The sequence below is a fragment of the Heterodontus francisci genome, chromosome 17, assembly GCF_036365525.1.
Source record: "Heterodontus francisci isolate sHetFra1 chromosome 17, sHetFra1.hap1, whole genome shotgun sequence".
NCBI classification, from domain to species: Eukaryota; Metazoa; Chordata; class Chondrichthyes; order Heterodontiformes; family Heterodontidae; genus Heterodontus; species Heterodontus francisci.
The window spans coordinates 2,817,091-2,841,720 of NC_090387.1; the positions used below are offsets into that span (position 1 = coordinate 2,817,091).

General features: G+C 48.1%; 1 protein-coding gene across 5 annotated transcripts in view; it reads left to right on the forward strand.

The window, feature by feature from the left end:
* The window catches only part of LOC137378680 (uncharacterized protein KIAA0513-like), a 215,786-nt gene that overhangs the window by 99,463 nt on the left and 91,693 nt on the right, over positions 1–24,630 (forward strand). For all 5 annotated transcript variants that reach the window (XM_068049011.1, XM_068049002.1, XM_068049003.1 and 2 more), the window contains 6 exons: positions 3,748–3,847; positions 6,131–6,204; positions 8,631–8,701; positions 11,665–11,839; positions 13,819–13,859; positions 15,203–15,278. In XM_068049011.1, coding sequence (XP_067905112.1) covers positions 3,748–3,847; positions 6,131–6,204; positions 8,631–8,701; positions 11,665–11,839; positions 13,819–13,859; positions 15,203–15,278 — 537 coding nt within the window. The remainder of the gene's footprint in view (positions 1–3,747; positions 3,848–6,130; positions 6,205–8,630; positions 8,702–11,664; positions 11,840–13,818; positions 13,860–15,202; positions 15,279–24,630) is intronic.

Below are 24,630 nucleotides of genomic sequence, written 5' to 3' on the forward strand. Positions count from 1 at the left end.
CCTTAGACTATGACCCCTGGTTCTGGACTCCCCCACCATCGGGAACATCCTTCCTGCATCTACCCTGTCAAGTCCTGTTAGAATTTTATAGGTTTCTATGAGATCCCCCTCACTCTTCTGAACTCCAGCGAATATAATCCTAACCGACTCAATCTCTCCTCATACGTCAGTCCTGCCATCCCAGGAATCAGTCTGGTAAACCTTCGCTGCACTCCCTCTATAGCAAGAACATCCTTCCTCAGATAAGGAGACCAAAACTGCACACAGTATGCCAGGTGTGGCCTCACCAAGGCCCTGTATGATTGCAGCAAGACATCCCTGCTCTTGTACTTGAATCCTCTCGCTATGAAGGCCAACATACCATTTGCCTTTTTTACCGCCTGTTGCACCTGCATACTTATCTTCAACGACTGGTGTACGAGAACACCCAGGTCTCGTTGCATATTCCCCTCTCTCAATTTATAGCCGTTCAGATAATCTGCCTTCCTGTTTTTGCTACCAAAGTGGATAACCTCACATTTATCCACATTATACTGCATCTGCCATGCATTTGCCCACTCACTCAACTTATCCAAATCACCCTGAAGCCTCTCTGCATCCTCCTCACAACTCACCCTTCCACCCAGTTTTGTGTCATCTGCAACTTTGAAGATATTACATTTAGTTCCCTCATCTAAATCGTTAATATATATTGTGACTAGCTGGGGTCCTAGCATGGATCCCTGCAGTACCCCACTAGTCACTTCCTGCCATTCGGAAAAAGACCCATTTATCCTTACTCTTTGTTTCCTGTCCACCAACCAATTTTCTATCCATCGCAATACACTACCCCCAATCCCATGCACTTTAATTTTACACGCTAACCTCTTATGTGGGACTTTGTCGAAAGCCTTCTGAAAGTCCAAATAAACCACATCCACTGGCTCCCCCTCATCAACTCTACTAGTTACATCCTCGAAGAGTTCTAGTAGATTTGTCAAGCATGATTTCTCTTTCGTAAATCCATGCTGACTCTACCCGATTCTACCACTGTTCTCCAAGTGCTCTGCTATAAAACCTTTGATAATGGACTCTAGAATTTTCCCCCGTACCGACGTCAGGCTGACTGGTCTATAATTCCCTGCTTTCTCTCTACCTCCCTTTTTAAATAGTGGGGTTACATTAGCTACCCTCCAATCTGTAGGACCTGTTCCAGAGTCTATACAATCTTGAAATTTCTAGGGCCACTTCCTTAAGTACTCTGGGATGCAGACCATCAGGCCCTGGGGATTTATCAGCCTTTAATCCCATCAATTTCCCCAACACCATTTCTCTACTAATATTGATTTCCTTCAGTTCCTCCCTTTCACTAAACCCTGTGTTCCCCAACATTTCTGGTATGTTCTGGTAGTTCTTACTATTCTAGGCCAGCATTTATTGCCCATCCCTAATTGCCCTTGAGAAGGTGGTGGTGAACTGCCTTCTTGAACCGCTGCAGTCCATGTGGGGTAGGTACACCCACAATGCTGTTAGGAAGGGAGTTCCAGGATTTTGACCCAGTGATATAGTTCCAAGTCAGGATAGTGTGAGACTTGGAGGGGAACTTGCAGGTGATGGTGTTCCCATGCATTTGCTGCCCTTGTCCTTCTAGTTGCTAGAGGTCACGCGTTTGGAAGGTGCTGTCTAAGGAGGTTAGGTGTGTTGCTGCAGCGCATCTTGTTGATTGTACACACTGCTGCCACTGTGCGTTGGTGGTGGAGGGAGTGAATGTTTGTGGATAGTATGCCAATCAAATAGGCTGCTTTGTCCTGGATGGTGTCGAGCTTCTTGAGTGTTGTTGGAACTGCACCCATCCAGGCAAGTGGAGAGTATTCCATCACACTGCTGACTTGTGCCTTGTAGATGGTGGACAGGCTTTGGGGAGTCAGGAGGTGAGTTACTCACTGCAGGATTCCTAGCCTCTGACCTGCTCTTGTAGCCATGGTATTTATATGGCTACTCCAGTTCAGTTTCTGGTCAATGGTAGCCCCTAGGATGTTGATCATGGGGGATTCAGTGATCGTAATGCTATTGAATGTCAAGGGGAGATGGTTAGATTGTTTGAGATGGTCATTGCCTGGCAGTTGTGTGGCGCGAATGTTACTTGCCACTTATCAGCCCAAGCCTTGATATTGTCCAGGTCTTGCTGCATTTCTACACGGATTGCTTCAGTATTTGAGGAGTTGCGAATGGTGCTGAACATTGTGCAATCATCAGCAAACATCCCCACTTCTGACCTTATGATGGAGGGAAGGTCATTGATGAAGCAGCTGAAGATGGTTGGGCCTAGGACAATACCCTGAGGAACTCCTGCAGTGATGTCCTGGAGCTCAGATGATTGACCTCCAACAACCACAACCATCTTCCTTTGCTTCCTTCCCTCTTGCAGGGGAGACTAGAACTAGGGAAGACAGTTTAAAAATGAGGTCTCCCTTTCAAGTCGGAGATCAAGAGAATTTTATTTTCTCAGAGGGTCGTTAGTCTGTGGCCCTTTGTTCCCAGAGAACAGTGGAGGCTGGGTCATTGAATTTATTCAAGGCTGAGTTAGATTTTTTTATAAACAGGGAAGTCCAGGGTTATGGAAGGGTGCAGACAGGAAATTGGAGTTGAGACCGCAGTCAGATCAGCCATGATCTTATTGAATGGCAGAGCAGGCTCAAGCGGCCGAATGGCCGACTCCTGACCCTATGTACCAGTGAGGTAATGTCAGGTTCCAAGCTGGAGCGTTTAGGTCTCATGTCGGGCTCCATGTTCAGCTGGTTCCTCCTCTTTGTCAGCCCCACAAGTGTTGAAAATCTGCTCTCATTGTTGTATATTGTTGGGAATGGCAGCAGGTGCATCGGTGAGTCCAGGATTCTCAGACTGTAGGTGGAGCCAAACATACGTCAAACTTTTCTCACCAAATACCAACTTCAGTGACTTGCATTTTGGACCAGTCCGCAGACCACCTGGTGGACACTCACAGACCACCAGTGGCCCATGGACCACATTTTGAGAACCACTGATCTAAGGACTGCCTGGTCCCATTTTGACCAAGACTCTACGAATGGACAGTACTGGTGCTGTCAAACAAGCCTTGACTAGTTGCTGCAGTTCAACTTGTAGATGGTACACACTGCAGCCACTGTGCGCTGGTGGTGAATGTGTTGCCAGTCAAGCGGGCTGCTTTGTCCTGGATGGTGTTGAGCTTCTTGAGTGTAGTTGGAGCTGCACCCATCCAGGCAAGTGGAGAGTATTCCATCACACTCCTGAATTGTGCCTTGTAGATGATGGACAGGCTTTGGGGAGTCGGGAAGTGAGTTGCTCACCAGAGAATACCTCGCCTCTGACCTCCTCATGTTGCCACAGTTGGTCAAGTTAAGGTTCTGGTCAATGGTAACCCCCAGGATATTGATGATGGAGCAATGCCATTGAATGTCAAGGGGAAATGGTCATTGTTTGGCACTTCTCTGATGTGAACGTTACTTGCCGCAGCCCAAGCCTGAATGTTGTCCAGGTCTTGCTGCATGCGGGCACAGGCTGCTTCAGTATCTGAAAAGTTGCAAATGGAACTGAGCACTGTGCAATTATCAGCGAACATCCCAACTTCTGACCTTGTGATGGTGTTAACTGAGTTTCCAAAAAGAAACATGGGAGTGTGAAATGGGGAGCAGGGGATGGGGGCAGGGGAATTTTCTCAATCTTGATGCAAAACATCTCCTAACTCTATCTCTTATTCTCATGTTGCAGGGAAGAAATTGGCCAGGAGGAAAAAGCCCGATTCGGGGAGTTGTGCTCTGAGGAAAACAGCCAAGGCAGAGAGTGGTTTGCAAAATACGTTAGTGCCCAGGTGTGAACAAGGGGGTGGGGAAGAGCAGCTGGTGCTGCAGGTGAAATTATAAGCTGGGATCGTCCTGCAATGATTTTTGGGCAATCAGGAATAGCTGGGACTAGGGTATCACTAGGGCAGGTGGTATATCCTAAAGTAAATGACAAGTGGTCACTTAGCAGGCTTGGAACAAGAAACGGCGATTTGGTTCCTTACGGTTTGCCTACCTCAAACATGGATTGTACCCAGGATTAACTATGTTCTGATAGTCTGTTCCGCGTGCCCACTATCCTCTGGTGCATAATAGCCTCGCTCCAACCATCTGAATTTCATTTTAAAATAAAAACAGAAAATGCTGGAAATACTCAGCAGTTCAGGCAGCATCTGTGGAGAGAGAAATAGAGTTAACATTTCAGATCTGTGACCTTTCATCAGAACTATGAAAAGTTAGAAATGTAATAGGTTTTAAGCAAGTGAAAGTGGGGGGAAGGTGGAAAAAGAAAGGTCTGTGACAGAGTGAAAGAGTGGAGAGATTACATGATAGAGTTCATGGTGCAGGGCCAAAGGGAGTGGTAATGGGACAAGTAATGAAATAAAAGATGCATCTGAAGGAGGTGTAAATGGCAGGATCATGAATAGCTGCCTTCCAAAAGCAAATAAAGGAAATAAAAGAGAGGAAATAGAGAAAAAAACAAACCAGCAGAAAAAAGGAAACAAAATGGGGGCAGAGGTTATGATCTAAAATTGTTGAACTCGATGTGAATTTGATTATTATGTCCTCTGCTCTCTCTAAGTGGTACAGTCTGCTGACCTCTAACCCATCTGTGCCAGTCATTATTCCAGGGCCCTTGTTATGTTCCCTCTGTCTTTTCACCAGCAAAGGTCTTTATTAAAATTTGCAGGACCATGGGGATGGAGCAGGGGAGTGGGACTAATTGGATATCTCTTTCAAACAACCAGCCCAGGCATAATGGGTTGAATGGCCTGCTTGTTTGCCATGTGATACTTACTGTAAGCCAGCTATCCAATCCAGTGGCTCACCTGCTTTAATTCATTATTTCTTTGAGAGTAAGAAAGGACGCTGAGGGTAATAACGGTGAACAGAATTCGTTCTGTGGAGAGGGTGAAGACGACAAAGGGAGAGAACAGGCAGAGTCAGTATGGTTGGAGCACAAAGGTGAAAAGGGTTTGTCCCATTAGCCAGGGTGCACTACCAAATAGTGGGAACAGGAGAGGAAAAGTGCCATCAGAGTGCTAGAGCGAGGAGGAGGAATTATCCGTTTATTGATCGGGACAGAGATGGAGTAAATGGAGTGCAGGGAATGGGATTCCTGCAGTGTGTATGGACTCGCTCCTCGAGCAGGTTGTTGGTTGCCGGATGGGGTAAATGTGTTGCAGGATCTGGTGCTGAGCAATGAAATAGATCAAGTAACTGAGCTAAGCGAGGGTGAACACTATGGGAGCAGTGCCAACAATATGATGAAGTTTAATGTCCAAGTAGAAAGTGAAGTCAGCACAAAAACAAAATCCAATTGGATTTGGGAAGACTTTATTAAGATGAGGAGTGAAGTGGAAGGAGAAATTGGCCTAAAGAATTGGAGAGTGACAGGGGAATGTGGAGATTGCAAAGGCACAGAATATGTAAATTAAATTTTTTTAAAAAGGAGAAAAACTGATAGGTTCAGGACACCCTGGATAAATAGGAGGTAAGAAATGTGTCAAAGTTCGTGATTGGATAGATAGATGAAAAAAACGGGGTAAAGGGATAGGGTATAGGGTGGGTAAATGCCCTTAGGTTTGTTTGCTAGCAGGAAAGGGAAAGGTCGACACGGACTGCTTGGGCAGAATGGCATGTTCACATGTTGCAGTGTCTGTGGTCACAGCAGGGGCTTTGAGCAGTTGCTGTGGCTCTGAGGACCTCTAGTAGCAGATTCTGATATTGCAGCACAGCTGCAAACACTGGGGAAACCTGAATATTTCCATTTCCAGGTATGCACAGGGATTTTGTTCTGTCCTGAGTATTGACTGTGATAACTGGCAGTAGCAGCTGCAAGTTAGGCCATGGGCAGGTTACAGAGTTCAGGAGTAAGTAATAAATAAAAATAGAAAATGCTGGAAACACTCAGCAGGTCAGTCAGTGTCTGTGGACAGAGAAATCTGCTGACTCACAGACAAGAGTGTTACCACTGAGCTAATATTAAAAGTCTAAAATGAAATGATTATGTAGAATTCTAGATTGTTAAAGCTGTAATAAAATCTTGTACTTGTTCAGTGAGAGGAAACTCTCTATTACTCTCTGTCTAGCGTTGCCATTCCAAATGCATCTCTGAGCACGCTTTCTATCGACTGGTGCAGTCTTTTGCCGTCGTTCTGTTTGAGTGAGTATTGCTTTTACTTTTTTTGAGCATCATAATTCTTTCTGTACGCCATAACTTTAGTATTTAACCAAGTTTAAAATAAGATATGAGTCTGCAGTCACATAGAGTGACTCCAGAGATTCTACCACGTTCAAGAGTGCCCCTTACACACGGTCTCCCCACTGAACCAGCTGACTCCTACCTGGGGTACTGTGTAAGGTGGAGGGGCTGGGCACCTGGGGAGGGACCAGGGGATGGTTAGTTAATTGTACCCTGCTGTCCTGCCACTGCTGCGCTAATGTTGCAGAGTTAGCACCTTTAGCAGGACTATAGCTGGTATGCTGAACTTTGGTGTGAGTTCAGCGGCTCTCTTGTGAATATGGAAATGGTACAGGTGGTTCAATGAAGAGTGCAGGAGGGCATGTCAGGAGCAGCTCCAGGCACACCTCAAAATGAGGTGTCACAGCCTGGTGAAGCTACAACACAGGACTACTTGCATGCCAAACAGCAGAAGCAGCATGAAATAGATCCCACAACCAACGGATCAGATCTAAGCTCTGTAGTCCTGCCATATCCAGTCGTGAATGGTGGTGGACAATTATATAACTGACAGGAGGAGGTGGTTCCAAACACATCCCCATCCTCAATGATGGGGGAGCCCAGCACACCAGTGCAAAAGACAAGGCTGAAGCATTTGCAACAATCTTCAGCCAGAAGTGTCGAGTGGATGATCCATCTGGGCCTCCTCCTGAGGTCCCCAGCATTGCAGATGCCAGTCTTCAGCCAATTCGATTCACTCCACATGATATCAAGAAATGACTGAAGACACTGGATACTGCAAAAGCTATGGGCCCTAACAATATTCCGGCAATAGTACTGAAGACCTGTGCTCCAGAACTAGCAGCGCCCCTAGTCAAGCTGTTCCAATACAGCTACAACACTGGCATCTACCCGGCAATGTGGAAATTTGTCCAGGTATGTCCTGTACACAAAAAGCAGGACAAGTCCAATCATGCCAATTACCGCCCCTTCAGTCTATTCTCGATCATCGGCAAAGTCATGGAAGGTGTCATCAACAGTGCAATCAAGCGGCACTTGCTCAGCAATAACCTGCTCAGTGACGCTCAGTTTGGGTTCCGCCAGGGCCACTCAGCTCCTGACCTCATTACAGCCTTGGTTCAAACATGGACAAAAGAGCTGAACTCCAGAGGTGAGGTGAGAGTGACTGTCCTTGACATCAAGGCAGCATTTGACAGAGTATGGCATCAAGAAGCCCTAGAAAAACTGCAGTCAATGGGAATCGGCGGAAAACTCTCTGCTGGTTGGAGTCATACCTAGCGCAAAGGAAGATGGTTGTGGTTGTTGGAGGTCAATGATCTGAGCTCCAGGACATCACTGTAGAGATTCCTCAGGGTAGTGTCTTCAGCTGCTTCATCAATGGCATTCCTTCAATCATAAGGCCAGAAGTGGGGATGTTCGCTGATGATTACATAACGTTCAGCACCATTCGTGACTCCTCAGATACTGAAGCAGCCCATGTCCATATGCAGCAAGACCTGGACAACATCCAGGCTTGGGCTGATAAGTGACAAGTAACATTTGTGCCACACAAGTGCCAGGCAATGACCATCTCCAACGAGAGAGAATCTAACCATCTCCCCTTGACATTCAATGGCATTACAATCACTGAATCCCCCACTAACATTCTGGGGGTTACCATTGACCAGAAACTGAACTGGACCAGCCACATAAATACTGTGGCTACAAGAGCAGATCAGAGGCTGGGACTTCTGCGATGAGTAACTCACCTCCTGTCACCCCAATGCCTGTCCATTATCTACAAAGCACAAGTCAGGAGTGTGATGGAACATTCTCCACTTGCCTGGATGGGTGCAGCTCCAACAACACTCAAGAAGCTCGACACCATCCAGGACAAAGCAGCCCCGCTTGATTGGCACCCCATCCACCACCTTCAACATTCACTCCCTCCACCACCACGCACAGTGGCGCAGTGTGTACCATCTACAAGATGCACTGCAGCAACTCACCAAAGCTCCTTCGACAGCACCTTCCAAACTCGTGACCTCTACCACCTAGAAGGACAAGTACCACCACCTGCAGGTTCCCCTCCAAGCCACACACCATCCTGACTTGGAACTACATCGCCGTTCCTTCACTGACGCTGGGTCACAAACCTGGAACTCCCTTCCTATCAGCACTATGGGTATACCTACACTCCAAAGACTGCAGGAGTTCAAGAAGGCAGCTCACCACCACCTTAAGAGCAATTAGGCATGGGCAATAAATGCTGGCCTAGCCAGCGATGCCCGTATCCCACCAACGAATAATGAAAAAAAAAATTACTGGCTCTGTCATGGGTACAGTCTGGGCTCTGATTGGTGCTGATGTGGGTATGGTACAGGCTCTGATTGGTGCTGTTGTTTCAGGTGCTACCAAATGGATGACTTTGGTCCTGCCAAGAATCTAATGACCATGTGCTTCACCTTCTATTATGTGGGTGAGTGAAACTGCAACAAAGCCAGTGTTCCTGCTGGACTGCACTGATGTTACTGACACAAGGCATTCTTTTCAGACAGGGTATAGGTTTATAGTGGGGGGACAGAGCTGTTTTGGGAGGGGTGGTTGATGAAGTGTACTCGCAGTATCTGAAAGTTTCTTGATTAATCTTCAATTTATTGTTGCTGGAAACTAAAGTAAAACTTTTTACACTGCATGGGGAGTATGTTTTATGCAGAGTTCTTTTTCAGACTGGAGGGAAGCAATACAGTTGTGTTCCCCAGGGGTGAGACCACTGCTCTTTTTGATGTATATTACTGACCTGAACTTGGGTGTAGAGGGCATAATTTCAAAGTCTGAAGATGACATAAAGTTCACAAAAGTAGTAAACCATGAGTAGGGCAGTAGCCGACTTCAGGAGGATGTAGACGGACTGGTGAAATGAGAAGATGCATGGCAGATGAAATTTAAATGCATAGAAATGTGAAGTGATTCACTTTGGTAAGAGAAATGAGGAGAGGCAATATAAACTAAATAATGAAATGTTAAAGGGGGTGCAGGAACAGAGACAGCAGGGGTATCCTGTATACAAATCTTTGACAATTGCAGGACAAGTTGAGAGGGCTATTAAAAAGACATCTGGGATCCTTGTCTTTATAGACAAAGTACAAAAGCAATGAGTTTATGCTAAACCTTTATAAATCACTGGTTAGGCCCCAACTGGAGTATTGTGTCTAATTCTGGTCACTGCATTTTCGGAAGGAGGTTAAGTACTTGGAGAGGGTGCAGAGGAGATTTACTAGAATGTTACCAGGGATGAGGAGCTTCAGTTACCTGGAGAAGCTGGGATTGTTCTACTTACAGCAGAGAAGGTTAGGGAGGATTTAATAGAGGCATTCAAAATCATGAAGGGTTTTGATAGAGTAAATAAGCAGAAACTGTTTGTATTGGCAGGAGGGTCAGTAACCAGAGAGCACAGTTTTACAAATGAAACAGAAGAGAGATGCGAATTATTTTACACAGTCAGTTGTCATGGTCTGGACTGCACTGTCGGAAAGGGCAGTGGAAGCAGATTCAATATTAACTTTCAAAAGGGAATTGGATAAATATTTGGAAAGGAAAAAATTGTAGGTCTGTTGGGATAGATTTTTTTTTTTAGATTAGAGATACAGCACTGAAACAGGCCCTTCGGCCCACCGAGTCTGTGCCGAACATCAACCACCCATTTATACTAATCCTACACTAATCCCATATTCCTACCAAACATCCCCACCTGCCCCTATATTTCCCTACCACCTACCTATACTAGTGACAATTTATAATGGCCAATTTACCTATCAACCTGCAAGTCTTTTGGCTTGTGGGAGGAAACCGGAGCACCCGGAGAAAACCCACGCAGACACAGGGAGAACTTGCAAACTCCACACAGGCAGTACCCGGAATCGAACCCGGGTCCCTGGAGCTGTGAGGCTGCAGTGCTAACCACTGCGCCACTGTGCCGCCGGATAAAAAGCAGGGAGTGGGACTAATTGAATAACAAAAAGCCGGCACAGGCATGAGGAGCTGAATGGCCTCGCTCTCTGCTGTATTATTCTACGATTCAATGATGATTCAACTGTGATTTCCCTCCCCGGCCTCCCCCAAAAGCTGACTAATTTCACCAGCACAATCATTGTCACTATGACTGTCAGTGTAAGGCTAGGGCATGGACATGAGCTGTGGTGGCATGTTTGGGAGCTGCACACTTCGCTGTTTTGTCAACTTATTCTGTACGTGGTTCCTCCACCAGCTTCCCAGAACTCCCACTATTCTCTGGGTAATGACCCAGTCCATGATGTCTAACCTAGATCTGGCCGTACATAACTTGAGAGTGTGTCCCCTGGTACTCCCTAACCCGTTCAGTTGAAACAATTGACCCACACAAACACAATCTACTCCCTTCATTATCTTTTAAACCTCAATCAAATTGCCCCTAAGCCTATGCTTCTGTAAAGTGTAGTGACCCAACTGTTTGATGCTATCTGTGTAACTGATGCTAACACACCTGGCATTTGGTAATTGCCTGCATCCGACCAGTTCATTCCGACCAGTTCATACCCACCAACAATAGGATGTTTCCCTTTGTGGGAAAATCTAGAACTAGGGGTCACTGCTTAAAAAAAAAGGGGGTTGCCCATTTAAGACAGAGATGAGGAGAAATTTTTTCTCCTGAGGGTCGAGAGTCTTTGGAATTCTCTTCCTCAAAAGACAGTGGAAGCAGAGTCTTTAAATATTTTTTCAAGGCAGAGATAGATAGATTCTTGATAAGCAAGGGGGTGAAAGGTTATCTGGGGTAGACTGGAATGTGGAGTTGAGGTTACAATCAGATCAGCTATGATCTTATTGAATGGCGGAGCAGGCTTGAGGGGCCTGCTCCTAGTTCGTATGTAAACTGAAAAGGGATCCTGCTTCTTTCTCACTGTGGGCCGTTTAATCTCTGGAGACCTGCTGTGCTTTGTGTGCACGACTGGGCACTCCATTATAGAAAGCACATTAGAGCTGTGAGTAAAGCTCCCTCTACACTGTCCCATCAAACACTCCCAGGACAGGTACAGCACGGGGTTAGATACAGAGTAAAGCTCCCTCTACATTGTCCCATCAAACAGTCCCAGGACAGGTACAGCACGGGGTTAGATACAGAGTAAAGCTCCCTCTACACTGTCCCCATCAAACACTCCCAGGACAGGTATAGCCTTTGCGCAGTCCCGACAATGTCGCCAACCCATGCTGCAGCCATGTAGTATTTTCCTGTTTGGCCCACTAACCTTGCTGTTATCTCTCTCTATCGGAGCGTGACAGTTTAATGGCAGATGGGGCAATTTGAGCCTGTGCTCACTGGGAGATGAACCAAGAGAGTCCGACTCAAGATTCGCAAGCTGACAGCCGGTAACTGTGTGCAAAGTCACATCTCTTTATGCTCTCCAGGCAAATCCTATCCAAATGTGTCTGATTTGAAAGAGAAGACCACTGACTCCTGCATGAAAATAGGCAACCGCTGGCTGGCAGAGAAAAAGGACCTCGCTGCACAACTGCTGAAAAACACTGAAAATGTGAAGGGTTTCTTTGGGGGTCTGGAGAGGAAGCTGAAGGTGAAAAATGAGTGAGTATTTCCTGATCCCTAGAGGCATTAAGGAGCAAACTTCCCAAGTTTGGGAAGATCCCTTTGGGTACTTGTCCAGTGAGATTGTGGTTCTAATTGCTCTAATGTAATATTTTTGGTCATGGTGATATGGAATGTATCTAACAGCCTGTTAGATTTATAATCTGTCTGTTACTGGCACAGGGAGTTACCATGTTATAACTTGTCTATAAGGCCTTGTACAGTTTGTGCTATGTCAGCCTAGGATGTACATGGACACTGTCTCCTCCACTGTCTTTCACCTGCTTACTGCCTGGAACCTTTGCACGTTGCTTCATCACTACATCAGCTGTGCTCAGTCATTGGCTCTCTCACCTCTAAGTGAGCAGGTTCTGATTCCAGAACTCTTCCACTAATCCAGGCCAGACTGTTAGTGGGAGTGCTACTTTGTCACAGGTGCTGTCTTTCACAGAATCATTCCAGTGCAGAAGGAGGCCATTCGGCCCATCGTGTTGACACCTGCTCTCTGAAAGAGCAACTCCCGCAGTTCATTCCCCTGCCTTCTCCCTGTAACCCTGCACATTCTTCCTTTTCATATAACTTTCTAATTCCCTTTTGAATGCTTCAATTGAACCTGCCTCCACCGCACTCTCAGGCAGTGCATTCCAGATCTTAACCACTCGCTGTGTGAAAAAGTTTTCCTCATGTCACTTTTGCTTCTCTTATCAATTACTTTAAATCTGTGCCCTCTCGTTCTCAATCCTTTCACGAGGGGGAACAGTTTCTCTCTATCTACTCTGTCCAGACCCCTCATGATTTTGAATACCTCTATCAAATCACCTCACAGCCTTCTCTTCTCCAAGGAAAACAGTCCTAACTTCTTCAATCTATCTTGATAACTAAAATTCCTCATCCCTGGAACCATTCTCATCAATCTTTTCTGTACTCTCTCCAATATCCTCACATCTTTCCTCAAGTATGGCGCCCAGAACTGGACGCAATACTCCAGCTGAGGCCGAACTAGTGTCTTATACAAGTTCAACATAACTTCCTTGCTCTTGTAATCTATGCCCCTATTAATAAAGCCCAGGATACTGTATGCTTTATTAACCACTCTCTCAACCTGTCCTGCCACTTTCAATGACTTATGCACATATACACCCAGGTCCCTCTGCTCCTGCACCCCCTTTAGAATTGTACCCTTGATTTTATATTGTCTCTCCATGTTCTTCCTACCAAAATGAATCACTTCACATTTCTCTGCATTGAACTTCATCTGCCACCTGTCTGCCCATTCCATCAACTTGTCTATGTCTTTTTGAAGTTCTCCACTATCCTCCTCGCAGTTCACAATACTTCCAAGTTTCATATCATCTGCAAACTTTGAAATTGTGCCCTGTACACCAGGTCCAGGTCATTAATATATATCTGGAATATATATATTAATATATATCTGGAAAAGCAAGGTTCCCAGATCTTATCTTTGGATAAGACCTTAAAGCAAACCTGTCAGTGTCTGCTGTTTACCGGATCTTACTGGGTGCAAGATAAGGTAACAACAGTAAAATAAAAGCAAAATACTGCAGATGCTGGAAATCTGAAATAAAAACAAGAAATGCTGGAAATACTCAGCAGGTCTGGCAGCATCTGTGGAGAGTGAAGCAGAGTTATCGTTTTAGGTCAGTGACCCTTCTTCAGAAGGTAACAACAGCACTGCTTCGGGCTAATCCTGTAAGTGGAACTGAGAGAAATCTTTCCAGTATCTGTCGATTTTTACATCCTGTGGAAGCTGCTGTTTTGGATCTCCTTTAAGTTGGAGTCTTGCTGTGTCCATGTCTGGTCCAAGTATATTGGTGATCCATGGGGCAGGATATCTGGGACTAGGAACTGAGTAAGGTTGCTGACAGCTGAGTGTTTATTCAATGCTCCTGTTGGGTAAATGGTGAGATGTGGGATTCAGGGGCAAAGCCACTAAGTTACCTCACCCTTTTGTATTCCAGAGACACGCAAAACCAGACTTGGGAGAAGTCCGGGAAGACTGGTAAGTGGTTTCCAAATGGGGTGTGAATCATGCTCTGGGTTTCAGCTGCTTTACTTTTGGGTTGTGGTCTGTGGCTTAGCTGTGTGCTACCTCTAGTAATTGTCAGTTCACTCACTTGAACTGCACTCACTCAGAGCCAGTAATGATTTGTAAACCATGGAAACGGATTGCAGAAAAGATTCTGAGATGGCAAAGTCTCTTCTTTGGGAAGTGCGGTGATAATGGGCTTGGGACACTCTAAGAGATTGGAGAAACTGGGATTAGGGAGAGATTTAACTTAGATGTTCAAAATTGAGGTTTTGGTAAAGTAAGTAAACAGTTTCAGTGGCAGGAGGGTCAGTAACCAGAGGACCCAGATTTAAGGCCAGTAGCACAATGGTAATTAATTTTTTTTTACACAGCGAGTTGTTGTGATCTGGAATGCGCTGCCTGAAAGGCAGATTCTATAGCGGATTGCATAAATAACTGATAGTGAAAAATTTGCAGGGCTTTGAGAAAAAAGCAGGTAATGTGGGGTTAATTGGATTGCTCTTTCAAAGAGCTGGCACAATCATGTTGGGCCAAATGGCCTCCTTCTGTGCTGTGTCATTTTATGTAAGGGTTGTCTAGGGGTAGCTATTGGTGTTGACTACTAACAGATATGAGGTTCTTGCCTGTGTGGATGAGGATAAAGTCAGCAGGGGTGAATGAGCAAACTGTCCATGACACCATGTACAAGAGGCCATTCAAGTGGAGGGAGTGAAAAGGAATGTGGTAGTGGACAGTACAGTCCGGGGTTGGACACTGTTCTCTGCAGCCATAACCATGAGTTCCAAAGGTTGTGTTGCCTGTCTGGTGCCTTGGTTAAAAATATCTCTTTGCTGCTGAAGAACGAGGGGTCACAATCTCTAGGGGTCTGCATTTCAAACTGAGTCGAGCAGAAATGTCATTACTCAAAGGGTGCTTGGAAATTCTCTACTGCACATGCCTAGTCATTGAGTATTGAAAACTTACATCTTTGACCAGGCTTTTGGCCATCTGCCCTAATGTCGTCCTATGTAGCTTGGTGTCAACTGTTGCATTATAATGCTCCTGTGAAGTGCCTTGGGATGCTTTTATTAGATTAGAAATGCTATATAAATACAAGTGTTGTGTATTTACGACAGAGATTTTTGGACACGACGGGAATGAAGGGATATGAGGATAGGGTAGGAAGGTGTGGCGAAGGAAGAAGATCAGCCATGTTCTTACTGAATGGTGGAGCAGGCCTGAAGGGCTGAATGGCCTACACCTGCTCCTGTTTCCGATGTTATCAGCATGTTTAATGAAAGATAAAACAGGTGTGTTTCTTTTACTGCCCTCAGTGAGAATGGAATGTCTGGAGGAGATGAAAGGGATGAAGATTTACCTATACATGCACCTGAAGCTACAGCCCATCTGGTAATTTTTCCCCAATGTTTCAGTAAATTCCTGAATTACAGGTGAATGCAGGAGTGTACTGTGAGACTGAGATCACCCATGACTCAATGGCAGCACTCTTAGCACTGAGTCAGAATGTTGGGAGATCGAGTCCCACTGCGGAGACTTCAGCACAAAATCAAAGAACAGTACAGCACAGGAACAGGCCATTCGGCCCTCCAAGCCTGCGTCGATTTTGATGCCTGCCTAAACTAAAACCTTCACTTCCGGGGTCCGTATCCCTCTATTCCCATCCTATTCATGTATTTGTCAAGATGCCTCTTAAACGTCTCTATGGTACCTGCTTCCACCATCTCCCCCGGCAACAAGTTCCAGGCACTCACCACCCTCTGTGTAAAGAACTTGCCTCGCACATCCCCTCTAAACTTTGCCCCTCTCACCTTAAACCTATGTCCCCTAGTAACTGACTCTTTCACCCTGGGAAAAAGCTTCTGACTATCCACTCTGTCCATGCCGCTTATAACTTTGTAAACCTCTATCATGTCGCCCCTCCACCTCCTTCGTTCCAGTGAAAACAATCCGAGTTTATCCAACCTCTCCTCATAGCTAATGCCCTCCAGACCAGGCAACATCCTGGTAAACCTCTTCTGTACCCTCTCCAAAGCCTCCACGTCCTTCTGGTAGTATGGCGACCAGAATTGCACACAATATTCTAAGTGTGGCCTAACTGAAGCTCTGTACAGCTGCAGCATGACTTGCCAATTTTTATACTCTATGCCCCGACTGATGAAGGCAAGCATGCCGTATGCCTTCTTGACTACCTTATCCACCTGCGTTGCCACTTTCAGTGACCTGTGGACATGTACGCCCAGATCTCTCTGCCTGTCAATACTCCTAAGAGTTCTGCCATTTACTGTATACTTCCCACCCGCATTAGACCTTCCAAAATGCATTACCTCACATTTGTCCGGATTAAACTCCATCTGCCATTTCTCCGCCCAAGTCTCCAACTGATCTATATCCTGCTGTATCCTCTGACAATCCTCATCACTGTCCGCAACTCCCCAACCTTTGTGTCGTCCGCAAACTTACTAATCAGACCAGCTACATTTTCCTCCAAATCATTTATATATACTACAAAGAGCAAAGGTCCCAGCACTGATCCCTGCGGAACACCACTAGTCACATCCCTCCATTCAGAAAAACACCCTTCCACTGCTACCCTCTGTCTTCTATCACCGAGCCAGTTCTGTATCCATCTTGCCAGCTCACCTCTGATCCCGTGTGACTTCACCTTTTGTACCAGTCTGCCATGTCAAAGGCTTTACTGAAGACCATATAGATAACATCCACTGCCCTTCCTTCATCAATCATCTTCGTCACTTCCTCAAAAAACTCAATCAAATTAGTGAGATACGACCTCCCCTTCACAAAACCATGCTGCCTCTCGCTAATAAGTTCGTTTATTTCCAAATGGGAGTAAATCCTGTCCCGAATAATCCTCTCTAATAGTTTCCCTACCACTGACGTAAGGCTCACCGGCCTATAATATCCTGGATTATCCTTGCCACCCTTCTAAAACAAAGGAACAACATTGGCTGTTCTCCAGTCCTCTGGTACCTCACCTGTAGCCAATGAGGATGCAAAGATTTCTGTCAAGGCCCCAGCAATTTCTTCCCTTGCCTCCTTCAGTATTCTGGGGTAGATCCCATCAGGCCCTGGGGACTTATCTACCTTAATGCTTTGCAAGACACCCAACACCTCCTCCTTTTTGATAATGAGATGACTGAGACTATCTACATTCCCTTCCCTAGGCTCATCATCCACCAAGCCCTTCTCTTTGGTGAATACTGATACAAAGTACTCATTTAGTACCTCGCCCATTTCCTCTGGCTCCACACATAGATTCCCTTCTCTGTCCTTGAGTGGGCCAACCCTTTCCCTGATAACCCTCTTGCTCTTTATATACGTATAAAAAGCCTTGGGATTTTCCTTTATCCTTTTTGCCAGTGACTTCTCATAACCCCTTTTAGCCCTCCTGACTCCTTGCTTAAGTTCCTTTCTACTGTCTTTATATTCCTCAAGGGATTCGTCTGTTCCTAGCCTTCCAGCCCTTACAAATGCTTCCTTTTTCTTTTTGATGAGGCTCACAATATCCCGCTTTATCCAAGGTTCCCGAAACTTGCCAAACTTATCCTTCTTCCTCACAGGAACATGCTGGTCCTGGATTCTAATCAACTGACGTTTGAAAGACTCCCACATGTCAGATGTTGATTTACCCTCAAACAGCCGCCCCCAATCTAAATTCTTCAGTTCCTGCCTAATATTGTTATAATTAGCCTTCCCCCAATTTAGCACCTTCACCCGAGGACTACTCTTATCCTTATCCACAAGTATCTTAAAACTTATGGAATTATGATCACTGTTCCCGAAATGCTCCCCCACTGAAACTTCAACCACCTGGCCGGGCTCATTCCCCAATACCAGGTCCAGTACGGCCCCATCCCAAGTTGGACTATCTACGTATTGTTTCAGGAAGCCCTCCTGGATGCTCCTTACAAATTCTGCCCCATCCAAGCCCCTAGCACTAAGTGAGTCCCAGTCGATATAGGGGAAGTTAAAATCACCCACCACCACAACCCTGTTACCTTTACATCTTTCCAAAATCTGTCTACATATCTGCTCCTCTACCTCCCGCTGGCTGTTGGGAGGCCTGTAGTAAACCCCCAACATCGTGACTGCATCCTTCCTATTCCTGAGCTCCACCCATATTGCCTCGCTGCATGACCCCTCCGAGGTGTCCTCCCGCAGTACAGCTGTGATATTCTCCTTAACCAGTAATGCAACTCCCCCACCCCTTTTACATCCCCCTCTATCCCGCCTGAAGCTTCTAAATCCTGGAACATTTAGCTGCCAATCCTGTCCTTCCCTCAACCAAGTCTCTGTAATAGCAACAACATCATAGTTCCAAGTACTAATCCAAGTTCTAAGTTCATCTGCCTTACCTGTTATACTTCTCGCATTGAAACAAATGCACTTCAGCCCACCAGTCCAGCTGTGCTCCGCAACATCTCCCTGCCTGCTCTTCCTCATAGTCTTACTGGCCTTATTTACTAGTTCCCCCTCATTTATTTCACTTGCTGTCCTACTGCTCTGGTTCCCATCCCCCTGCCACACTAGTTTAAACCCTCCCGAGTGACGCTTGCAAACCTTGCAGCCAGGATATTTGTGCCCCTCTAGTTTAGATGCAACCCGTCCTTCTTGTACAGGTCCCATCTGTCCCTGAAGAGAGCCCAATGGTCCAGATATCTGAAACCCTCCCTTCTACATCAGCTGTTCAGCCACGTGTTTAGCTGCACTATCTTCCTATTTCTAGCCTCACTGGCACGTGGCACAGGGAGTAATCCCGAGATTACAACCCTGGAGGTCCGGTCTTTTAACTTTCTACCTAACTCCCTAAACTCCCCCTGCAGGACCTCGTCACTCTTCCTGCCTATGTCGTTGGTACCGATGTGTACCACAACGTCTGGCTGTTCACCCTCCCCCTTCAGAATGCCCCCTGTCCGTTCAGAGACATCCTTGACCCTGGCACCAGGGAGGCAACATACCATCCTGGAGTCTTTTTCACGTCCACAGAAGCGTCTATCTGTGCCCCTGACTATAGAGTCCCCCATAACTATTGCTCTTCTGCGCTTTGTCCCTCCCTGCTGAACAACAGTGCCAGCCGTGGTGCCACTGCTCTGGCTGCTGCTGTTTTCCCGATAGGCCATCCCCCCCAACAGTATCCAAAACGGTATACTTGTTAGAGAGGGGGATAGCCACAGGGGATTCCTGCACTGACTTCCTGCCCCTTCTCGCAGTCACCCATCTATCTGCCTGCACCTTGGGTGTAACCACTTCTCTAAAACTCCTGTCTATGACACTTTCTGCCACCTGCATGCTCCTAAGTGCATCCAGTTGCTGCTCCAATTGATCCATGCGGTCTGTGAGGAGCTGCAACTGGGTACACTTCCTGCAGATGTAGTCGTCCGGAACGCTGGAAGCGTCACGGACCTCCCACATCTCACAGGTGAAGCACTTCACCCCTCTAACTGACATTTCTAGCACTAATTAAATTAATTTAAAATAAATAAATACTTAATAAATCCTTACTAAATTGTTATAATTAACGATGTGGTCCCTGGTGCTAGATTCCTACTATAAATATTGAATGCTAACTAAATACAGTAATCTCCTCCCTCTGGTTTAGTTCCTCTACTTATTAATTAGTTAATTAGGGTTTTAATCAATTTTTATCAATGTTTTATTTTCAAATTCAGTACAAATTCCCTACCAGCCAATCAGGTCACAGCTTTCCTGTGACGTTACTTTTCAGTTTTTTTTTTACCAGAGGTACGTTTTTACACTTACCGGTCTGGAACTCCGCCCTCCAAGTCTTCTCCGTGAATATAGGCTGACACTCCCAGTGCAATATTGAGGGAGTGCTACACTGTCAGAAGGTCAGTACTGAGGGAGTGCTGCACTGTCACAGGATTAGTACTGAGGGAGTGCTACACTGTCAGAAGGTCAGTACTGAGGGAGTGCTGCACTGTCACAGGATCAGTACTGAGGGAGTGCTGCACTGTCAGAAGGTCAGTACTGAGGGAGTGCTACACTGTCAGAAGGTCAGTACTGAGGGAGTGCTGCACTGTCTGAGGGTCAGTACTGAGAGAGCGCTGCACTGTCTGAGGGTCAGTACTGAGGGAGTGCTGCACTGTCTGAGGGTCAGTACTGAGAGAGCGCTGCACTGTCTGAGGGTCAGTACTGAGAGAGCGCTGCACTGTCTGAGGGTTAGTACTGAGAGAGCGCTGCACTGTCTGAGGGTCAGTACTGAGAGAGCGCTGCACTGTCTGAGGGTCAGTACTGAGAGAGCGCTGCACTGTCTGAGGGTCAGTACTGAGAGCGCGCTGCACTGTCTGAGGGTCAGTACTGAGAGAGCGCTGCACTGTCTGAGGGTCAGTACTGAGAGAGCGCTGCACTGTCTGAGGGTCAGTACTGAGAGAGCGCTGCACTGTCTGAGGGTCAGTACTGAGAGAGCGCTGCACTGTCTGAGGGTCAGTACTGAGAGCGCGCTGCACTGTCTGAGGGTCAGTACTGAGAGAGCGCTGCACTGTCTGAGGGTCAGTACTGAGAGAGCGCTGCACTGTCTGAGGGTCAGTACTGAGAGAGCGCTGCACTGTCTGAGGGTCAGTACTGAGAGAGCGCTGCACTGTCTGAGGGTCAGTACTGAGAGAGCGCTGCACTGTCTGAGGGTCAGTACTGAGAGAGCGCTGCACTGTCAGAGATGCCACCTTTCAGATGAGACATTAAATTGAGGTCCTATTTACTACTTTAGATGGAAGTAAAAGGTTGCTATTTGAAGAATGTTTATGCCTCGATTAACATCTCAAAACAGACTTACTATTCATTTATCTCCTTATTGTTTATGGGACCTTATTCTAACTCAAGGCCTGTGAGGCACTTTGGAACGTCCTGAGGACGTGAAAAAGGCAAGTTTGCTCATTCCCGCGGGCAGTGCTGGATTGTCTGCAGCGTCCCAGCACTGAATGAGACAGTGATGGTTTTACACGGGACAGAGTGCTGAATCCTTAAAGCAACAGCATTATAAGGTCAATTGTCCAACGTCCTGTTCCTATTCAAGCTGAGTAACTTGTTGGAAAAGCACAGGTGATCACTCAGCATGTGTCAGACAGACTGTGTTCTGATAGAAATCATAGAAATTTACAGCATGAAAGGAGGCCATTCAGCCCATCGTGTATGTGTCAGTCAACAAGGAGCTGTCCAGACTAATCACACTTTCCAGCTCTTGGTCTGTAGCCTTGTACGTTACGGCACTTCAAGTGCATATCCGAGTACTTTTTAAATGTTATTTTGGTTTTTGCCTCTAACACCCTTTCAGGCAATGAGTTCCAGATTCCCACCACCCTCTGGGTGAAAAACAATTTCCCTAGAATCCCCTCTAAACTTCCTACCTCTTACCCTAAATCTATGCCCTGTGATTATGGACCTTTCAACCAAGGGGAATGGGGCCTTTCTATGTAGACGCCTTATAATTTTATACACTTCAATTTGGTCTCTCCTCAGCCTCCACTGTTCCAACAAAAACAACCCTAGCCTAGCCAATCCTTCCTCATAACTCTCATTCTCCAGTCAAGACTGCAATCTCCTAAATCTCCTCTGTACCCTCTCTGGAACACTCAGTTTTTTCTTTATCCTCATCTTTAAGCCCTTTGGCATCCTAAAGGAACATACTTGCTCTGAACCCTCACTATCTCTTGCTTGACCTGGCACTGATTTACTTTGAAGCATCTGTTTCCAGTCACAATTCAGTTTCGTAAAATTAACTTTTCCCCAATTGAGAACTTCTATCCCTGGTCTATCTTTGTCCTTTTCCATAACTACCCTAAATCTAATTGCATTATGATCACTTCCACCAAAGTGCTCCCCAACTGATACCCCTTCCACCTGCCTACCTTCATTCCCTAAAACTAGGTCCAGAACTGCCCCTCTCTTGTTGGGTTTGTTATACTTTCTAAAAAAGTTCTCCTGAATACATTTTAAGAATTCTGCTCCCTTTGTGCCCTTCACACTAATTCTATTCCAGTTAATATTCGGGTAGTTGAAATCCCCCACTATTACTGCCCTATTGTTTTTGCACTTCTGAGATTTGCCTACATATTTGCTCTTCTATCTCTCTCTGACTGGGTGTCTAAGGTGCATTCCCAGTAGTGTGATCGCCTTTTTTTGTTCTTCAGTTCAACCTGTATGGCCTCATTTGATGATCCTTCTACCATATCATCCCTCCTCACAGCTATAACTGTTTCTTTAATCAATATTGTGACCCCCCCTCCTCTATTATCCCCCTCTCTATCTCATCTGAAAACCCTGTAACCAGGAATGCTGAGCTGCCATTCCTGCCAATTCAGCAATGTCTCAGTAATAGCCATAATATCATACTCCCACCTGTCAATCTGTGCTCTCAGCTCATCTGTCTTATTCCCTAGACTTCTTGTATTGAAGTATATACCATTTAGCACTGCTAAATTCCCTTGTTGTCTATTTTCTAGCCCAGGGTTGTCAACATACGGCCCCAATGCTAGGATCCGGCCTGTTAAAGGTTTCAATCTGGCCTGCAGATGTATTTCACAGATGAGAAATTTCCCATTGGCCTTTTAAAAGCAAACCACAGATCAGGTTTCACAGCTGACATCGGGAACAGTGGTTTCCCAACTTTGGACAGATTCTGAGTTTTCTGGTGGAGCAGGCTGGAAAACCCCGAATTTCTCCGAAGTTGGGAAACCGATGTTCATGATGTCATCAGTGAAACTGACTAGCAACCTTTTAAAACAATAACTCAGTAACCACAAATCTGCTGTGCCGAGCATTCCTGCTCGCTGCAAATGACAGGGTGGGGGGGACAGAGAAAGAGGGGGGTGGAGGGAAGGGGGGGGTGGGAGGGGGGAGAGAGAGAGAGAGAGAGAGAGGGAGGGGGGAGAGAGAGAGAGAGGGGAGGGGGGAGAGAGAGAGAGAGAGGGGGGGGTGGGAGGGGGAGAGAGAGAGAGAGAGAGAGGGGGGGGGGGTGGGAGGGGGGAAAGAGAGAGCGAGAGAGGGGGGGAGAGAGAGAGAGAGAGGGGGGGGGGGTGGGAGGGGGGAGAGAGAGAGAGGGGGGGGTGGGAGGGGGGAGAGAGAGAGAGAGAGAGAGGGGGGGTGGAAGGGGGGAGAGAGAGAGAGAGAGGGGGGGTGGAAGGGGGGAGAGAGAGAGGGGGGGGTGGAAGGGGGGAGAGAGAGAGGGGGGGTGGAAGGGGGAGAGAGAGAGAGGGGGGGTGGAAGGGGGGAGAGAGAGAGAGGGGGGGTGGAAGGGGGGAGAGAGAGAGAGGGGGGGTGGAAGGGGGGAGAGAGAGAGAGGGGGGGTGGAAGGGGGAGAGAGAGAGAGGGGGGGTGGAAGGGGGGAGAGAGAGAGGGGGGGGGTGGAAGGGGGGAGAGAGAGAGGGGGGGTGGAAAGAGGGAGAGAGAGAGAGAGAGGGGGGGTGGAAAGAGGGAGAGAGAGAGAGGGGGGGTGGAAAGAGGGAGAGAGAGAGAGAGGGGGGTGGAAAGAGGGAGAGAGAGGGTGGGTGGAAAGAGGGAGAGAGAGAGGTGGGGTGGGGGGAGGGAGAGAGAGGTGGGGTGGGGGAGGGAGAGAGAGGTGGGTGGGGGGAGGGAGAGAGAGGTGGGGTGGGGGGAGGGAGGGAGAGGTGGGGTGGGGAGAGAGAGGTGGGGTGGGGGGAGGGAGGGAGAGGTGGGGTGGGGAGAGAGAGGTGGGGTGGGGGGAGGGAGAGAGGTGGGGTGGGGGGAGGGAGAGAGAGGTGGGGTGGGGGGAGGGAGAGAGAGCTGGGGTGGGGGGAGGGAGAGAGAGGGGAGGGGTGGGGGGAGGGAGAGAGGGGAGGGGTGGAAGGGGGGAGGGAGGAGAGAGGGAGGGAGGGAGAGAGGGAGGGGGGGGTGGAGGGGGGGAGGGAGGGAGAGAGGGAGGGGGGGTGGAAGGGGGGGAGGGAGGGAGAGAGAGGGAAGGGGGGTGGAAGGGGGGAGGAGGGGGGGTGGAAGGGGGGGAGGAGGGAGAGAGAGGGAAGGGAGGGAGGAGAGAGAGGCAGGGGGGGTGGAGGGGGGGAGGGTGGGTGTGAGAGGGGGGGGGGTGGAAGGGGGGGGTCGGGAGTGAGAGAGAGTGAGAGAGAGGGGGGGGGTGGAAGGGGGGTGGGTGAGAGAGAGAGGGGGTGGGTGGAAGGGGGGGAGGGTGGAGTGAGAGAGAGGGTGGTGGATGGGGGGGAGAGAGAGGGTGGGTGGGGGGGAGGGAGAGGTGGGAGAGTGGGGGGGGTGGAGTGGGGGAGGGAGGGTGAGCGAGAGGGGGGGGTGGATGGGGGAGGGAGGGTGAGAGAGTGGGGGGGGTGGAAGTGGGGGGGTGGGTGAGAGTGAGGGGGGTGTGGAGGGGGGGGGGGTGGGAGGGTGGGGGGAGTGAGTGAGGGTGGGGGGAGGGGGGGGGTGAGAGAGAGAGTGTGGGGGGGGGGGGTGGGAGTGATGGGGGGGGGGGGGGTGGGGGGGGGGGGGGGGGTGGGGTGTGGGGGGGGTGGGGTGGGGTGTGAGGGGGGGGGGGAGGGGGTGTGGGGGGGTGGGGGTGGGGGTGAGAGGGGGGGTGGGGAGGGGAGAGGGTGGGGTGGGGGAGGGGGGGGTGGGAGGGAGAGGGGGGGTGTGGGGGGGGGGTGGGGGTGAGGGGGGGGGGGTGGGGGTGTGGGGGGGGGGGGTGGGGGGTGTGGGGGGGTGGGGAGTGGGGGGGGGGGGTGGGGGGTGGGGGGGGAGTGGGGGTGGG